This window comes from Macaca fascicularis, chromosome 6 (assembly GCF_037993035.2).
Source record: "Macaca fascicularis isolate 582-1 chromosome 6, T2T-MFA8v1.1".
In the NCBI taxonomy this organism is placed as follows: Eukaryota; Metazoa; Chordata; class Mammalia; order Primates; family Cercopithecidae; genus Macaca; species Macaca fascicularis.
The window spans coordinates 133,588,247-133,607,401 of record NC_088380.1 but is presented as its reverse complement, the minus strand read 5'-3'; the positions used below and the strand labels follow the sequence as shown (position 1 = coordinate 133,607,401).

Genomic DNA, 19,155 nt, shown 5'->3' with positions numbered 1-19,155 from the left:
TAGCAAAGACTTGGAACCAACCCAAATGTCCATCAGTGATAGACTGGATTAAGAAAATATGGCATATATACACCATGGAATACTATACAGCCATAAAAAGGATGAGTTCATGTCCTTTGTAGGGACGTGGATGAAGCTGGAAACCATCATTCTGAGCAAACTATCACATGGACAGAAAACCAAACACCACATGTTCTCACTCATAGGTGGGAATTGAACCATGAGAACACTTGAACACAGGGTGGGGAACATCACACACTGGGGCCTGTCGTCAGGTGGAAGGAGGCGGGAGGGATAGCATTAGGAGAAATACCTAATGTAAATGACAAGTTAATGGGTGCAGCAAACCAACATGGCACATGTATACATATGTAACAAAACTGCACGTTGGGCACATGTGCCCTAGAACTTAAAGTATAATAAAAAAATATAGTCTCATATATATAATATATATAATAAATGTATAATAAAAATATAGGAGAAAGTAGAAAAAAATAAAATCTGCCGATCCATAGTATTCTCATCAGACTTCTCTGCTAGATGGTTTATGAGTGCAAACAATGGACACTAAAAGTTGTTTGCTCTTCAGGTGGAGAATTTGTCCAGGAAACTTATTGTTGACACTTGTAATGAGAAAACAGGCGGTGCAATAATCATTGAAGTGAATAGAGATTTGTTTTCCTTTTTAAAGATGAGGCAATTACTATCTAACTCCATTCTAATGGGTTTGTTCCTGTGGATTGATTAGGAAAAACAGGCTGGCAAGGCTCAGTGCTTTTCAGTCAGAACAGACTTTAAGCCATCCTCGTGGTGTCAGCCAGGCCAACTGTATGAGGCCACAAGGGTGCACCTGACCTAGTAAGGACAAAGTCCTTAGATCAGTGAAAAAGAGAAACATCTATGTGTATGTATAATACACATACACATAGCTTCATTTATGGAGAAAAATCAGAACAAAACAACCAAAAAAATGCAGAGAGTCTATGAAATATTATTTATAAGATTCTGTGGTAGTGTTTTACTTTGGAAAAGCTGTGTAACTAACGTGACAGAAAACTATTCTTTAAAATAAGTATAATCTGCCTCTTAGGGGTTTTTTGTTTTGTTTTGTTTTTGTAAGGGCAAATGCCATTCTTTGGGTTTAATCGCTTGATTTTTTTTTTCTTCCTGTAGGACCCATGCCCCCTTTGTGATGAAGCCAAGGAAGTACTCAAGCCGTATAAAAACAGGGTAATATAATACAGTGTGGCTTTTATGTATGTGGAATGAATATTAGATGTGGTATAAAGTATCTGCCTGGATCCTTTCTTTAGGAAAAGAGATTAAATGATTTTTCATTTAAATTTTCTTTCTATTCTTCAGAGAGAGTTTAGTGCTTATTACCATAAAACTCATTACACCTAAGTACTTTTCTCTGAGCAGTACTGGTTTTCTTACTCTGGCTCTTAATGAGTCAAAGTTAACTAGCAGGTGCAGTATTCGTGTTTTCTTTAAACTTTTGCCTCATTCCTTTTATCTTGTTTTGCAGTTTGCACCAATGTGTTTTCATGTAACATACACCTTTCCAGTTCCTATAACCAAAACATTTCTGTCCTAATTCTCAGTCAGCTTCCCGACTGAGACATGTTTTATTTCATTGGAACTGAGTACTGTCCTGATGCGGAATGTAACAAGGGTAACAGAAAAGCAGCAAGATCAGGAAGTAGAAAATATAATGAAACCAGTCAAGTTTTGGAAATCAGGGATGTTAGATGACTGTGGACCTAAAAAAGCAACTATAAGGAAAACAGCATAAGAAATGGTCTGGGGATCCGTTTATCACTGCAGTTGTTACATCACCCCATGGTCTCTAAACTACAGAGCTTTAGTCTGTCTCTGTTTCAGTTCATTTTACAGGAGGTAAACATCACACTTCCAGAAAACTCTGTCTGGTATGAAAGGTATAAATTTGACATTCCTGTCTTTCACTTGAATGGCCAGTTTCTGATGATGCATCGAGTAAACACCTCAAAACTTGAAAAACAGCTCCTGAAACTTGAGCAGCAAAGTACTGGAGGCTGACTTATGTCCTCATGATTTTCCACCCTCTCCTCCCATAAAGCATCTTCCTAAGGAAATGACCATGGCCTGATACTCATTTTGTCACTTGTACAAAACCCTAAGGATGTTCTGAATTCAGTGGTGCCAAATAAATGTTGACATTCCTCTTTTGGTTGATGGACATATCAGTGTGGGAACTATTTGCCTAATGGCATTTTATGAAATAAGAAGAGCATACTGGCAGGGAGGGAGATGATGGAGGGAGAGAGAAGTCCATTTGTCTTATTTATCCTTTTTGTATTAATAGAGAAGCACTTCACATTCACTGGGCAATGCCATTTATAGGAAGAAGGTTCTGCATTCCTGCTGCTGCCCCGGAGGGCTTAACTTTTTAATGAAAGAATAAATGCTCTTCCACTCAGTAGATAAAGTGAAATGTGAATTGTTAATAACTGTGCACAGTCAATAAAGGGATGTTTTAAGGAATACATCTGCATGAAGCCTATTCAGTGGGATTTAATAATACCTGTTTAAAATTAGAGTTCATTTTTGTTGAGTAGAAGAGAATTATTATCCTAGCCAAAAAGGCATCATTTGAGAAAAACAAAAGAAAGACTTAAACCCCTAAAATTTATATAAAAATCTCAACATTCTCTACACAGTTATTAAATTGATTTGTAATATTTGAGGACTGCCTTTCGTAGTTATTCAGTTACTATCCATTGAGTTAATTTAACTTTTTTTTTTTTTTTTTTTTTTTTTGAGACGGAGTCTCGCTCTGTCGCCCAGGCTGGAGTGCAGTGGCGCAATCTCGGCTCACTGCAAGCTCCGCCTCCCGGGTTCACGCCATTCTCCTGCCTCAGCCTCCCGAGTAGCTGGGACTACAGGCGCCCGCCCCTGCGCCCGGCTAATTTTTTCTATTTTTAGTAGAGACGGGGTTTCACCATGGTCTCGATCTCCTGACCTTGTGATCCGCCCACCTCGGCCTCCCAAAGTGCTGGGATTACAGGCGTGAGCCACCACGCCCGGCCAATTTAACTTATTTTAAGACAGTAGGTTTTTTAAAATCAAATTTTAATATCTTGGAAAAAATCACTCATAAATATGTCATCTAAAGATAAAATACTCTTTGCCATTCTATGTAAAGAGTAGAAATGTATTTACATACCCTTATTTATATTTAGTCAGATTAAGCCAGTGTAGAAATGGATTCACTTGAAAACAAAACTGCCTTTCCTCTTAAAATCTTACCACTGCAATTCCATGTGTAATGAAATTATTTTTTAAACTATTTGAATGAATTTGGATACTGTGAGTCACTAGATTTTAATTTGATCAGGATGATTCAGTCTTAATATAGAATATTAGAGCTAGCTGACCTTAGACATTATCTAGTCCCACTCTCCCATTTTATACATGAGGAGGAATCTGAATTCAGAGAATATCAGGGACTTAACCCAAGGTCACACAGCCAGTCAGTTGGCAGGCCAGGTCCTGCCCCACAGCCCCAGATTTCCAGTACTCCGTGGACTCATTGCAGGGGGCTCCTGTTATCTCACATACAGTATCCCCAACCATTCTGGATTCAACACAAATCTGGAAGCAACTGAAAAGGCCTTTTAAGCTGAGTACAGTGGTACATGCCTGTAGTCCCAGCTACTTGAGAGGCTGAGGCAGAAGAGCCCGGAAGTTTGAGTCACTATGGGCAACATAGTAAGACCATGTCTCTTAAAAAAAAAAAAAAAAGAAAAAGAAAAGAACAAAATCTTAGCAATTGAATAGCAGTGTTTATAATTTACAAATTTCTAGAACATTTATTTGACACAAATATTGAACCCTGGGGTAGACAGAATTCTAGGATGACCCCAGTGATCCCCACTCTTGGATAATTCCCTGTCCCTTTGAGTGTGGGTGGAAATATCACTGCTGTGATGATGTTACATTGTATGGCAAAAGGCAAATTATCCTGGGTGGGCCTGACCTAACTGGGTGAGCCCTTTAAAAGCAGAGAATTCTCTCTGCTTAGTTATAAAGAGGAAAGTAGAGAGATGTACTCTAGCAAGCCGGGAAGAAAGCAAGCATTCTGTGAATTGCCTAGTGGAACCACATGGCAAGAAACTGGGTAGCCTCTGGGAACTGAGTAGTTCTCAGCCAAAAACTAGCAGAAAGATGGGGACATCAGTCCTATAGCTTCAAGGAAATGAATTCTGCCAATAATCAGTAAGCTTAGAAGAGGATCCACAACGACAGATGAGAACTGCAGCCTTGACCAACATCTTGATTTCAGCTCAGTGAGACTCTAATCCAAGAATCCAGCCACACCAAGTCTAGACTTCTGGTTTACAGAAACTGAAAGACAATAAATACGTATTGTTTTAAACTGCTAAATGTATGATAATTTGTTACATAGCAGTAGAGAATACAAGTCCTTACAGCATTGAAGCACAGTAGTAGGTAGTGGGAGTATAGAAATGAATAAATCATAGTCCTTGTCTTTGAGATACTATCTGTTAAGGAGCAAGGAGAGACAAGTGAATAAATCATAGCATAGTGCAATGAGGGCTGGAACTGACATGTGTCAAATGGTACCAGGTGGGGAAAGTAGCAGGAATGATTCACAGAAAATTAGACTTAAGCTAGGTCTTGATGGCTGAATAGAAGCAATGGATGGGGATTGGGAGTGAGGAGGGTATTCTATAAGGAAACAGTATATGTAAAAATATGAGGGTGTGGAAGGACACAGCATATTCAGGAAATGCCAGGTGGCTTTGTGTGGCTGGAGTAAAGGGGAGGAGAGTGAAGGAGATGAGACTGGCAAGGTAGATTGGGATCCATATTGTGAAGGCCTTAGCTAATGTGCTTTTGCCCCAGCAGCAGTAGCCTCCCATGCTTTCTGCCTTTATCCATAGTCAGTCCTTCTGGCTCCTGACTACTCAGGGATGTCTGACCTCCCTGCCCCAGCCTGTTGCAGTCCTTCTTCCTGTCCTTAAGCCTGCTGAGCTCAACAGTCCCTTCTAGTAGTCCTGCAGGACAATCCCACTCTCAATACAACCAGGGATGCCACAGACAAGGTCCTCCACTTGTGTGTCTGGGTGTTCTGTGTACATTCCTGCCTTCTCCAGGCAGGGTGAGATTTGTGTAGCCCCTAGGTCCTAGGTTGCTGATCCTTCTCCTAGACCACCAGTTGGAAAGGTTCCAAGAGTTTCTTTCAGTGTCTGCTCAACTAAGATGGAGACAATCCATTGGTTTCCTTCAGAAAGCATGGCTGGCCAGAAAGCCTAGAGACATTTGTTCTCTTGGAGCCCTTCTTACCTGAGTATAACCACGTGGTTATGGTTTGCAGGAAGTGCAGAGACTAAAGGTGAAACAGGTTTTCAACAACAAATTTCTGATACTAGAATTTCAAACAAGAATCCCATGATATAGGATGCTCAAACTAAAGTATTGGCTGAGGCATGAAGAAATAATAGATGCTACATTTCAAGGAAATACTAGATCACGTGGAGGATTATTATGAACCTGGGAGAGAGGATCTTTGGAGGAGTTTTTTAAAAATAAGATGTCCTCTCACTTATTTTCTACCAAAGTAGAAAGGTTGGGAGTCACTTCATATCAAGAGGGAGGGGCATAAGTTGGACTCACTGGAAAGCGAATGTATGTCCTTGGGTAAGAAGAACATAGTGGTCTAATTCTCCTGGGAAATCAGGCAAGAGATAGTTTAGCAAGCAGCTTTGGCTGTACAGTGAAGGCAGCTGATGCTGTTTTTCTGAGTTTGTCCCAGGGAAGTGTGTGTGTGTGTGTGTGTGTGTGTGTGTGTGTCTCCTCGTGGACCAAATATGAACCAAATGTGAGAGGGGACTGGTATGAGGGCACCTTCGTTGCAGGCACACCTCAGAAGGGGAGACCCAGAGGGGAACACTGGGTTCCTAGGGGCTGAGGGGTCTGCTTGAATGGAGAGCCCGTTTGCCCGAATCAGGGAACTGCAGGCAAGACATCACCAGTAATGGGTATAGTCTCCCAAGAAACCACAACAGCCTATGCCAAGTGTGGTCTGCTTTAACTATTTATCGGGTCCAGAAAGTAGGCCAGTGTACAACTCCACCACTGAAATAAGAACATTCTCACCCGTCTCCACTTTTTCCTTCTCCCATAGCAACTCTAGAAGGATCAGAAGCTGCCAAGAACAAGGAGAGGAAGACGCTCCCCTTCCTCAGCTTCCCACCCCAACATGGCTTCTTAGTCAGGGAAGAGATACAACTTAACTTTAAACCACGTCTTAAGTTTTGATTATGACATTAGGTGCACCAAAACCAATTTCAAGTGACTATGGGGCATTCTATTGCCTGAGAATGTTCAAGAGTCCCGAAATGACCTGTTGTTTTTATCCTAAACAGCGAAAAATTCATCCACCAAATATATAGGGATAGAGGGAGACAGAAAGATGCTTTCTGAAGGTATCTCATATTTAGAGTATTAGTTACATATACCTAATGTTGGTTTTAACCTATAGATCTTCAATAAACTTACTCATCAATTCTTATTTCAGAGTGGAATATGGTCATGTGACTAAGTATCCTGGAGATCTTCAGCAAACCCATGGGTCCCAACAGTTGGCAAAATGAAAGGTAGATATCTAGAAATATGGCATCTAAAAGGTGGTTTGATTATCCCACTGGCGAGTATCAGTTTTATGTCACCTATTACTGTGATTTTCATGTGATGTTTGTAGCAGCAATTACTTTTCCTTTCCGAAATTATGTTTGCAAGGATCAATTTGTTCCTTTTATATGAAGATTAATTTTGATATAAGAAGCTCCTCATTCACCTCCAAAGGAAAAAGTGATACAACCTTCCTTTTTTTCCCCCCGCTTCAACCTAATGCCTTATGAAGAAGTGGAATAGTTTGGAACTTCATATTTCTGCTCTAGAATAGTGCCTCTTTCTTCCACATGTCTCCTCATAACATTATGAGCTTACTGGAACACATAGCTCTTTGGCCAGTTTATTGCAGGAAACAAGGGCATACTCAGACTGGGGTTTTTTAAATAATGCAGCAATCTCATGGACATCTGACAGTAGGAATCACAATACAGCCAGGCTTCAGAAGTCCAATTAAAGAACCACCCAAAACTGAAACATTACCCTTCTCACAGTGCCTTGGCTTATTTTCTTCCCCGGTTTCTCCTGGCTCACAGCTCCCCTGCTTACACACAGTATCTGCTTCCTCATAGCTGCAGCCTGCTCATGCCCATCATTACTGCTGACCTTTCTGTTCAGCAATATAGCACCCTGAGCCTCTCAGGCTTCTCTATTCTGAAATCCTAAAAGAGGAATTTTTCTCAGCTTATATTTTACAACCAGGCACCCATGACCTAAGTTGGCTGACCAAATCTATATAAGGAGCCACCTTTAGGACAGAAGCCCATCCCTGGGCCAATTGGCTATGGAAGCAGTATGCAAATCACAGTCACTGCCCACTGGCAGAGACCAGAAGCAGGACAGGCAATGACCATCAACTCTGGCACACCTCCAAAAAGCTTAAGAGTGTGACATTCTACCATACTCAAGAGAAGTCAGGAGGAACACATTGGCGAGTTCATTTATATCCTACTCCACAGGAGTAATGAGGACATGAACCAAGGCAATGGGAGTCAGATAGAAAGAGATATCAGGAGATATTTAGGAGTGAGGTTGACAGAACTTAATGACTGACTAGATGGGTGGGTAGTGATGTGGAGAGGGGAGTAGAGAGAAAGCATGGATTCTGGGATAACTCCTAGTTTTCTTGCTTACACTATGGGATGAATTCTGATACTTTTTATTCCCTGAGGCAGAGAATATAAGAGGAAGGAAAAGTTGGTTTTTGGCTGTGCTTGGTGGATGGGAAAGACGAGACATGGTGAATTCTCCATGCTTGTGGGATATCAAGGTAAAGATTAAAGTTAGAAGTGCAAAACAAAGGTCTGGGGTTAAGGTATACATTTGAGAACCCACTGAGTATGGTTGGAACTGTGGCCACCTGGCATATAAGGAGAAAAGCAAGCTATTCCCAAACCCTGGAGAATACTAATCTTGACCCATGAGAACAGACAAAGTTGCCCGTGAAGGAAAATAAGAGAGTGGTGGTGGAAATAGGAATGGGAGAAGTTCATCCAATTTACATTACATGATGCCTTTTGTGATTTGATAGTGGCAGGTATTATTCCAAGCACTGGGGATAAAACAACAAACAAGATAGCCAGGATTCCTACTCTCAGAGTCTTGCATTCTAGGGGAGAGACAGACAATAAAGAAATCATATCAGTGGAAAATAATCATGAAAGTCAGGGAGGAGCTTTTCCCTGAGTAACTGACAGTATCAAATAGCAAGAGAGTTAGGATGAGGACTGAACAGAAGACATCAGATTTGAAAATCAGAAAATCAATGCTGCTATAGGAAGAATAGTCCCCAAAGATATCCAGGTCCTAATTCCTGGAACCTGTTACTTACATGCATAAAGGACTTTGTAGATGCAATTAAGGATCTTGAGATGGGAAAATTATCTTGGATTATCCAGGCAGGTCCTAATGTAATCACAGGTATTTCTATAAGAGGGAGTCAGAAGGAGATTTGACTAGGGAAAAGGGAGTAGGAGATTCAACAATGGAAGCAAAAGGTTGGAGTGATACAAGAAAGCGGCCATGAGCCAAGGAATGTGAATGGCCTCCAAAAGCTAAGAAAAGAAAAAGAAAACAGATTCTCCCCTACAGCCTCCTGAAGGAGCAAGCCCTGCTGACACATTGAGTTTAGTTCTATGAAACTGATTTCTGACTTCTGGCCTATAGAACCATGAGAGTATAAATTTGTGTTGTTTTAAGCCAAGTTTGTGGTAATTTGGTACAGCAGCAATAGAAAATGAAAACAAATGTTTCCTTGACTTTATTGAGAACAATTTTGGTGAAGAGGGAAGAAGTAATTAAAAGAAAATTGTGGTGGGATGATGACTGAAAGATACAGAAAAGACAGTATAGTATCCATTTTTTAGTAAGTTATTATATATCTCATTTGACCCTCTAAGAAAAGACATCCAGAAAGGAGCTAAAGACCAGAGGTAATTGATTAGCTCAGCACCCGAAAATGGCAGGCAGTGTTGGGACAGTACCAGAATGAGGTAGCCATAACCTTCTACCTGTCTTTTGGCTGAATTGTGGGCAGGAGAGTTCAGAAGCCTCAAAAGTGACCCTGACACTGGAGAGTAAACCATAGTAACCCATTGTAGTCCACAGATATGCACACCAGACCCATGACTCTTGTTCACCATAGAGACAAGATACTTTGATGCTGTGACCCAAAATCCTGTACCTGGAACAAATCTGGTATCTCTACTGATACAAATTCATGTTGAACATGGAGACGTAATCAAGAGAGAATGGCCTTATTCGGTCAGGCTTCAGTTTAGGCACTGACGTTTTGCATTTTACCTCCTCTCTCAAGTTCAAAGATGACTACCAAAGCTAAAGCTCTGAATTCTAAAGCCTACAAAGACATAATGCTTCAGGGAAAGGGGAAATATTAATATTAATGTCATACAAAAGAGGGAGAAGCAGCATATAGGAGGAGTGCCAGCTAATGGACTAGTAGTAATAAGAAGAATCCAGCCATAGGCCTATATTGAGAGTCATGCATATCCCTTCTTTATGCTGAAATGGTATATTTGAACTGAATTCCTGATGGAAAACTTTCTATCCTTAGAAATACTGTAGGCCAAATATTAATTGGAACTTTTGTTAATGATTTGAGATCACCAAAAAGTTTAGATGATACAAGTTAAAGGCAAATTGAGCCCATGGCCTCATTGTGCTACTTAGAATACACTGTGACCCAGCTCGCCTCAGAAACCCTGATGGCTTTGTTGCAGCATTGCATTGCACAGAAGACCTCAGTGGTGATCCTGAGTCCTCACAACAAAGTCAACCTGTGGCCTGGCCACTAAGGCAAAAGAGAGGGAAATAAATTTTAGAAAATACTTCCCTTAAAAATGAGTTAAAACGTACATTTGCATCATGAGACTAGGTTAACTGTCACCTGAGAAAGTCCTGTATTCAGAAAGACTTAAGCCTAGACCAGGTAAGTGAGTCAATTGCTGTATGTTCTTTGTTATGAATTTAATGCTACAAAGAGAAAATGGGCGTTGATTCACAATCTGGGTAATAAAGAGATGTCAGAAGTTGGAAAGAACTGCCAGTTGTTCTTTTTAGGATTTCACTCCACCTTACCGTGTGTTTTCTTGTAAAGATATTCTCGAGATTAAGCCAGTTTCACTCTTTTAAGGTCAGAGGAGATTAAGATATTTAGAAATCATAGATTGTGGGATTTATTCCCATCGTGATTGCTGACTTCTAGTATCAGCCTTTGGTTCTGCATGGATTCTCTCGTCTTGCAAACTAGCAAGATTCCTGAATTTGGCCATGATCCTGCTCTGTGAAACATTCTCAAATTAGGGTTCTTACCAATGTCAGATTTCACTAAGCCAGTAATAAAGGAAACGTTGAGAGACCAAAGGATGTCACTGAGTTGACACCTATCAGCACAAAACAACCTGTCAGCTGGCAGGCACAAGCCAGCATGTTCAGGGTGGTCACAGCCTTTGAGTTGGAAAGATAGTCTTTTAAACCTCCTTACCTCACCAAATAACTTTAATAGATAAAATTTAGTTACTCCCTCCCACTTTTGTTCTATTAATTTAAAGCATTTTTTTAAATTATGTATATGTGACTACCTAAAAAATACATTACTGTGTTTCTTGATGTTTTATGACCTGTACACAAAATGAGACAAGCAGATGCCTTCAAGAGAAATAAAGGACACTGCTGTCATTCTAACTAAATTGTCCAAAGGAGGAAAGAAGAGTACTAAATGATTATGAATACTTAAGAAGAGGCATCACATTGTCATTGGTGTGGAGCCTATAATTATGTGCAATTTCCTACTTAAGACTTTTTAGTTATGCTGAACATTGAAAAAAAAACTAAACAGCAGAGAGGAGAAAAGAAAAAGGGGGAAATTTAAACATTGAACGGAACACATTCATTAAATGGAGACATTGCCTCCATTAGTCGTTCAGAAAGTTTTCCATAAGGGGGCAGTTAAGGGTTTGGTAGTCCTGCTCACTTGCTATTGTCAAATCATTTGTTTTATCATGGATTTGGGATCCTTATAAGTCTTCATTATTTTGAAGTCAAGAACGGTTCCTTCTGCTCACAAAACATGATCACTTTTCATTGATTTTGTTTTAAATATTCTGACTGGTTTTGCGTATCTGGAAAAGATAAATCTTCAAAACTTGGAAATAAATCTTTTTCCTCCTGCCAAATCCATAATATGATCCCTTTCTATCACTGACAGCACCATCAGATAAGTGGACATGCCTTGCTTGGTTAGAAGGATGCTGCGATTTTCAGCAGGAACAAGAATGTAGTTACAGACCCAGCCTAAGACATGTTTAGGGCACGTCGTTACAGATTCTTTTGGGTTCTTTTCTAGAGGTGTCTTCTTAAGTCCCAATTTGACGTTAGAAATTCTCATTCAGGGCCAACGTCCCCCACAAACCAGGTGTCCCACAGGTGGGATACACCTTCAGGACTTGGGAGGAGGCCTTCAAGACTTGGGCTGCAGCAGGAGACACAAAGACAAGAGACTAAATAAATACAGGGGCTTGGTCTCTTCAGATTCTTGGGATCTTCCTCTGCTCCTCAAACTGGAGATGAGTTTACCCCAGAACTGATGCTGAGAACAAACTGGGGAGGGACAGGCAAATCTGAAGATGTGCAAACCCCAAAAAACTGGAGGCATGAGAAAATGAAATCTGGGATTCTGTAATAGCACCAATATTTGTTGTTGTTCCCTTCCATCATTTATAAGTAAAATGAGAAATAAGACAAAGGGAATCAGTTACACTACCTAAAGTTCTATTTTCTAGTTTTCCCCAGCTTTTATTTTTAAATATATATATTTTATTCTTTCAGCAATCCCATGATATAAATAGGGCAGGTATTACTATCCTTATTTTTGAGATGAGAACAGTGAGGCCCAGAAAGTGGAAATGACTTTATAAGGTTATGCAGTGAGTCAGACAGCCCAAGGAATAATAAATACCCAGTTCTGCTCTTATTTAATCCAGAACATTTCCCTTCCTGGCTTTAAGCATCCCTTTCCTCCTTCTCCCTTTGGTGGTTCTCCTTTGAACATGATCTCTCACCAACTGTGGATGAGTCCATGTTCAGAGTTGCAGAGAACTGTTGTTTAAAGATCCCCAAGGGGCTATTTTCATTGCTTACCTGTGAAGCCCCTGTGATGGAAGTCTCTTAGAGGCAGCTGCTGGGATTCTTCTCACCTGAGACTGCTGTAATTAGCTCTGCTAACAACTGTGATCTGTGATTGAACATGGCTTGTCATAGTCATTGTTCACTGACAGGCACAGATAAGAGCTGCATCTCGGTGAGTGGTGTTCTAAATGGTGTTCTCCACTTGATAAACTCCTGTAAGGCACTTATCAGGGTCACTGTTCTCAAACTCAGCTAGCAGCAGGCAGTGTAACTGTAACACCTTCCAAAACACACAAAACAGGCTTTAACAGATCCCCAGGGAGTGCACCGCCATGTACTGGGAGAGACTGTTTCTATTTTGACCTTGCCCAGGATTTGCCTGCCCCTCCTTCTAATGGAAAACATAGGTGTGGCCTTGCATGAGAAAAGGCAGTCTTTGTCTTCCTGATCCTTGAGACTCCAAGGTTTCAAATCTCCCCATAAGAACACTTGTAAGTGAAAGTATAATGGGTGATACATTCAGCCTATGCTTTTCAAAGCCTACACTCTTATTAGAAGCAAAACAAAAATACTGCTTATGAACACCTGCTGGTGAGGACCGAGCCAAGAGGCAGTGTGGGCGTTGGATGGGAGGTGTTGCCCTGGCAGTAAATCCAAGTTGCTCACACCAAAAGAAGTGTTTCTAGGGAAGCTATCTGAGCAAGAGGTAAATACTTAGTCATTCAGAATAGTCGATAAATGACGACTGCTTCATCTTCAACAAGGGGAGGTCTGATTGGAAAGTGCTCATAGAATGGTTGGATTGCATTGCTGTCTTCAATCCACCTTTGATTCACAATACACATTCCTTTGTTAAGAAATTTAAGAGTGTCTGTAATCAAATCCTTGTTAACAGATGTAAAGAGCTACAATTTGCTTGCTGGACATTATTTCAACAAAAGTTTTTACATTCAAAATAATTTGTCATAAAAGGACCCATGTCCTTATGTGGTTTCAGATAGTGTGCTGTCCAATTTCTATGCTTTTCCACCTACTCCCCCAGGGCCATCAGGGAGTAGGTGAGTTTAATGATTCTACTTCTTAACCATCTCTTAAATCTGTCTCCTTAGTCGGGGCGCAGTGGCTCACAGCTGTAGTCCTAATACTTTGGGAGGCTGAGGCAGGAGGATTGCCTGAGCCCAGGAGTTCAAGACCACCCTGGGCAACATAGTGCCCTGACTCTAAAAAAAAAAAAAAAAAAAAAAAAAACTGTCTCCTTGTTTCAGTCCTCACTACTGTTGCAGTAGTCAAAGGCTTCTTCATCTCTCACCTACACATTGCAATGCCTTTGCCTCCTAAATGGCCTCCCTTACTCACTGCCTTCCCACACCATCTTCCATCTACCTTATCACCACTTCTAATTATCCTTCCAAATCACAGTTCTGATCATCCACTCACAGACCTATCGTGGCTTTCCATTGCCTACAAAAATGAAAACCAAACTACAGAACTTAGCATGACAGTAAAAGCCATGCATCTAGCCTCTGTCTACTGTATCTTCATGCATCTTGTCTGTTCCAGATAACTTGCCGTTGCATGAAAGCACCCTCACTTTGTGTGTCTCTTTGAGCATACCTTCCCTCCTTTCATCCACAGCATCTTACAAAAATCATCCTTTTTGAGTCAGCTCAAATGTCATTTCCTCCAGGAAATTTCCCACCACTTTCTTCCAATCCAAATTAATTAATCACTCTTTCCTCCAAGTTCATACAGCTCTATCTATCTATCATCTATTGTCTTTATTAAGAGATACAATTTTCATATCATACAATTCACCCATTTACAATTGAATGGTTTTTAGTACAGTCAACAAAGTTGTGCAGCTGTCACCACAATCAATTTTAGGACATTTCGTCACTCCAAAAAGAAACCCTGTACCCACTAGCAGTCCCCCATTTCCTCCATCCTTCCCCACCCCCAGCCCTAGGCAACCATCTGTTTTCTGTCTCTACAGATTTGCCTATTCAAGACATTTCATATAAATGGAATCATACAATATGTGGTCCTTCGTGACTGGTGCCTCTCACTTAACATAGCGTTTTTAAGATCCATCCATGTTGTAGTATGTATCAGTACTATATTCCACTTCATTGTTTAATAAATAATAATAATAATAGTTCATTGTATGGGAATACCACGTTTGTGACTGGCTTCTCTCACTTAGCATAGTGTTTTTAAGATCCATCCATGTTGTAGCATTAGCAGTCCCCCTTTTTAGCAATTATGAATAATGCCTCATCTAACGCTTTGATTATACTTTTTATTATCATATGTGTGGCTTCGGGTTTTTGTTTGGTTGGTTGGTTTTGCCTGTGTCTGTTTTTATCACTTGATTATAAACTTCTGGAAAAAGATCATTATTTTCACTCTGAAATCTCCATACAGCAAGTATTCAATAAGTGTTTGGCAGATGGATGAATGGGCAGATATTATAGGTTCTTACCATGTTCATTATGAAGAAGTACAAAGTATTCAGAATAAAAGCATTAAACGCAGTAATAACCCAAGGTGCACCAGTAAATTTACCCAGTAAATTATAACTTTCAAAAACTGGTGGTTCTTAAATAAACTTTAATCTCTGCACTATTTCCTGGAATTTCACACATAGTTATTACAGTTGATTATTTCAGGGAGGCAGTTCCTCTGCTAATAATAGTTGTGAACTGGCTGGACAGAGGCCTGGAAGACACCAGACTTTCTCTTCTGAATTAACTCCACAGTGTTTCGTTGTTGCTCTTGGCCTGACCAGTGTTACTCTTCTAGTCTAGAGTAGTGATTCTCAACTCTGACTGAGCATCCAAATCCCCCGTGGAGGTTTTTCAAGGCATAATTATCTAAATCCCACTGCCCAGATTCTGATTCTATCGGCTGAGTAGGAGCCTATGTGCTCACATATTCTAAAAACTCTAGAGACGTTTTTGATGCATAGCCAGGTTCAAGAATAACTATTTCAAAAGTCACCCAGAGGTTAAAAAAAAAAAAGAGAGAGAGAGAGAATTAATCTTATATATCATGTATGAGCACTTTACTCCTGAAGAGTATTTTACTCATTCTGGGATCATACCCATTAATACTACCTAACACTTACAAGGTACTTTTTATTTGGAAAGAGCTTTGCAGTTGCCTTTTATTAGCTAGGCTTGCATGCTGGGTGACCTTGTACAAATCACATAATCCCTTTGTATCTTAAATTTCCTCATATGTAAACTGTAGGCGGTAATACTGACCTACCCTCAAGGGGTATTGTGGGGACTAATGGAGGACTATAAAGCACTCAGCAAATATAAAAATGTTACATGCATGCTTATTAGACAGGTATAACGTCCTAGTCACAGCCTTTAAAAATGAAACAAATACCAAAATAAAACACTTCAACAGTCCTTCCTGCAACCTTCATCATCATCTGTAAGATCCTTTCCTAACACAAAACTACCGTACAGCAATTCCCCCTTACCACCAAGACTAATAAACACAGTCTGCAGTCACAAAGGAAGACAGGGCCAATGATGGCAGCAGATAAGTACAGCAAACAGCCCTGAAATATAGTTTGCTAACCTTCTCTTATTTATCATTTATAATGCAATTAGAGATTATACCTATAATTACACTCTTCTGAAAAATATTCTTAGGAAAATTGTGTGCATTCACAGTCTTTAAACTGATGCTAACTACCCACTGTTGATAGTAAGCCTGAAGTTGTTTTCCAGTTTGCTGATGAGTTTTGCTAGTCTTGCATAGCTACATTTAACCCCTTCTCATCTCCCATATGTGACTGAAAGAACATGTGGTCAAAATGGGACCTGGAGACCTATTTCAAGTTGGGTGTGGGTGAGAATGGGGAGGCAGAGGAGAAATCTCTAACCTGAGAACGAGGGGCAGGTCTTGTAAAGATGTTGACCCATGACTGAGAGTTCATTTGCACTGTATTTTCAGCTTTTTGGAAAAGGGAGGCAGAAAACAAATGTGGTTTTTCCTTGTTTCCATTTTGCTTCGAAAGAGTCACATAATTTAAAGGACCATGTTCATTTTCTGTATTCTTGAAATCAAGGAAAATGTCATGGTGTTTTTAAGACAGGGCAGAAATCAGGTACAATATTCTGGTACGGTGCTTGTTTTCCACATCTTTTAGATGGAGCTTTAAAATCTTAGGTGAAACTTAATCATCTTGGTATATTTTTCTTTCTCTCAAACTTCCTAAAAAACAAAAGAAAAAAACGAGCAAATAAACAAACATGGAGAAACATTCTACCTTTTATTCACAAATCTCCATGATTTCAGTCGTAAAGGACAGTCTGTTGTGTAGTAGATTTGGGATTTTAAAATGTTCCATTTTGGCCAGGCACAGTGACTCACGCCTATAATCCCAGCACTTTGGGAGGCTGAGGCAGGTGGATCACTTGAGGTCAGGAGTTTGAGACCAGCCTGGCCAACATGGTGAAACCCTATCTCAACTAAAAACACAAAAATTAGGCCAGGCACCATGGTTCACGCCTATAATCCCAACACTTTGGAAGGCCAAGGCAGGTGGATCACCTGAGGTCAGGAGTTCAAGACCAGCCTGGCCAACATGGTGAACCCTGTCTCTCCTAAAAATACAAAAAATTAGCCATGCATGGTGGCAGGCGCCTGTAATCCCAACTACTTGGGAAGCTGAGGCAGGAGAATCTCTTGAACCAGGGAGGCGGAGGTTGCAGTGAGCCAAGATCGCACCACTGTACTCCAGCCTGGGCAACAAGAACAAAACTCCATCTCAAAAAACTAAAGAAATAAAGAAATAAATAAAAATAAAAATACAAAAGTTAGGTGTGGTGGCATGTGCCTGTCATCCCAGCTGTTTGGGCGGCTGAGGCAGAAGAATCTTGAACCAGTGAGCCAAGATCATGCCACTGCACTCCAACCTGGGCAACAGAGTGAGACCCTGTCTCAAAAGAAAAAAAAAATTTCACTCCTATGTACTTATTTTTTCTGGAACAACACTGAACTAAGGTGAGGGACATGTTATTAGATGGGCATCCTAAATACACTCTCCAGAATCTACACTTGTTCTTTCCATTTGTCTCCATGTAGAAGTCAGGGATCCTACTTTCAAATCTTAAATATGTCAGTTATTAGCTACATGATCGTAGGGAAGTCTCAACCTCTAAGTGCATCAATTTTTTAATCCATTAAAGGAGGAATAATATGTATCTCAGAGTGACGCGAAGGTTAGAAAAGCTGATGTGTGGAAAAATACCTGTAGACTAAGCATGTGTTAGCACTAGGTACAGCACATGTTATAATAATGAGTGAATACGAGAAGTCAGAGATAAGTCCAACCCCCATTGCCCATTAGGCTGAAATCCGTGGATTCATGGATTCATCCATGTATTTGGGCTGGGCATTCAGGATCTTGGGAAACCCGCGCCTTTCCACTCTCCTGCCCTTTCCCCACGATGGCCCTGCTGTAGTCAGACACTCTCCAAAACATCTTAAATTTGCCCACTTTCACGTCTGTCATTCCCACTAGCCACACTTCCATTTTCCAAAATTCTACCCATCCCTCACGGTCCCTGAATCCAACTCTCTCCAGGAATCCTAGGGAACTCTCACCCTCTTCTCTGAACCCTGGTCCTTGCTGTCTGAGCACTCTGGGAGGCATAATTCATGAACCACTTATTGTCTCAGCATACTGCAGGCTCTTGCAAGGTAGAGGCCACATAGACAATATCTATCTCCGTGCACCATCACCACACAGACTTTGGTGCCTTGCCAAGAATAGATGCATGATTGAATGAATGAACAATTTCTCACCCTGCCCATGGCTTTGCTCTTGGACAAACCACTTTGCCTGTTTCAGTCACAGTTGCCTCAGCTGTGAACAGAGGATAAATGCACAGATGTACTCCCCAGGTGTGCTGTGAAGAATAAACCAATGACTGAAAAGCAATTTGAAAATGTAAAATGAAATGCTATATATAAATATTACATAATCAAAATCATTTCCCTCTGTATTATGTTTTATTTGGCTTTATATTTCAAATCCTTCATGGGTTTCAGAATTTCACAGATGTAGTACCATCCGTATTAGCACCTAGATTCTCTTGGGTAATAAACAATTTTGTATAATATAGCTCACGGCTACTTTTCCCTGGCATCCTTACATGTGAATCTGTCATAATTTGGGGTATTCATAATCAGTAATGATACAATTCATTTCTAAGGGATAATCCAGCTTTTTCACTCATTGGCTGGCCGGTTATTGTTCCCATACTGCTGTGTCAAGGGAGCTAACTCCCATTAAGTCTAAAATCTAAGTGCCTATCATTAGTTATTGCTGTCATCTCTGCAAAATTCGTCATAAGTACCACTGCAGCTTCCCAGATAGGAAACTAAGATATGGAAGGTTGATGACATGCCCAAGGTCTCAGAATAAATGCATTGCAAAGCTAATATTAGAATCTGCAGCTTCTGGGCCAGGCACAGTGGCTCATACCTGTAATCCCAGCATTTTGGGAGGCCAAGGCAGGTGGATCACTTGAGGTCAGGAGCTCAAGACCAGCCTGGCCAACACGGCAAAACCCTGGCCCTACTGAAAATACAAAAATTAGCTGGGTGTGGCAGCACATGCCTGTAGTCCCAGCTACTCAGGAGGCTGAGACAGGAGAATCGCTTGAACTCGGGAGGCAGAGGTTGCAGTGAGCTGAGATCGCACCACTGCACTCCAGCCTGAGTGATGGAGCGAGACTGTCTCAAAAAAAAAAAAAAAAAAAAAAAAAAAAAAAAAAAATCTGC

General features: G+C 40.6%; 2 protein-coding genes and 1 long non-coding RNA gene across 12 annotated transcripts in view; 2 read left to right on the top strand and 1 right to left on the bottom strand.

The window, feature by feature from the left end:
* Positions 1 to 6,334, top strand: part of C6H5orf63 (chromosome 6 C5orf63 homolog) — a 33,093-nt gene extending 26,759 nt beyond the window's left edge. For 3 of the 10 annotated variants that reach the window (XM_045394881.3, XM_073994150.1, XM_065546707.2), the window contains 2 exons: positions 1,174 to 1,230; positions 1,885 to 2,222. In XM_045394881.3, the coding sequence (XP_045250816.1) occupies positions 1,174 to 1,230; positions 1,885 to 2,061 (234 nt within the window). In that variant the 3' untranslated portion in view covers positions 2,062 to 2,222. Of the gene's footprint in view, positions 1 to 1,173; positions 1,290 to 1,604; positions 1,742 to 1,884; positions 2,223 to 2,347; positions 2,527 to 6,193 lie in introns of those variants that run through there. The other 7 variants (XM_065546706.2, XM_065546708.2, XM_045394883.3 and 4 more) reach the window with 6 other exon arrangements.
* Positions 6,335 to 6,593: 259 nt separating this feature from the next.
* Positions 6,594 to 19,155, top strand: part of MARCHF3 (membrane associated ring-CH-type finger 3) — a 166,954-nt gene continuing 154,392 nt past the window's right edge. The window contains exon 1 of the mRNA XM_015451841.4: positions 6,594 to 6,665. The gene's annotated coding sequence lies outside the window, so the exon portion shown is untranslated. The remainder of the gene's footprint in view (positions 6,666 to 19,155) is intronic.
* On the bottom strand, positions 14,628 to 18,298 carry LOC123574129 (uncharacterized). Its single transcript, XR_006699048.3, has 2 exons — positions 18,175 to 18,298; positions 14,628 to 16,578 (listed from the first exon to the last, which is right to left on the bottom strand). It is a non-coding gene; the product is annotated as an uncharacterized lncRNA (long non-coding RNA).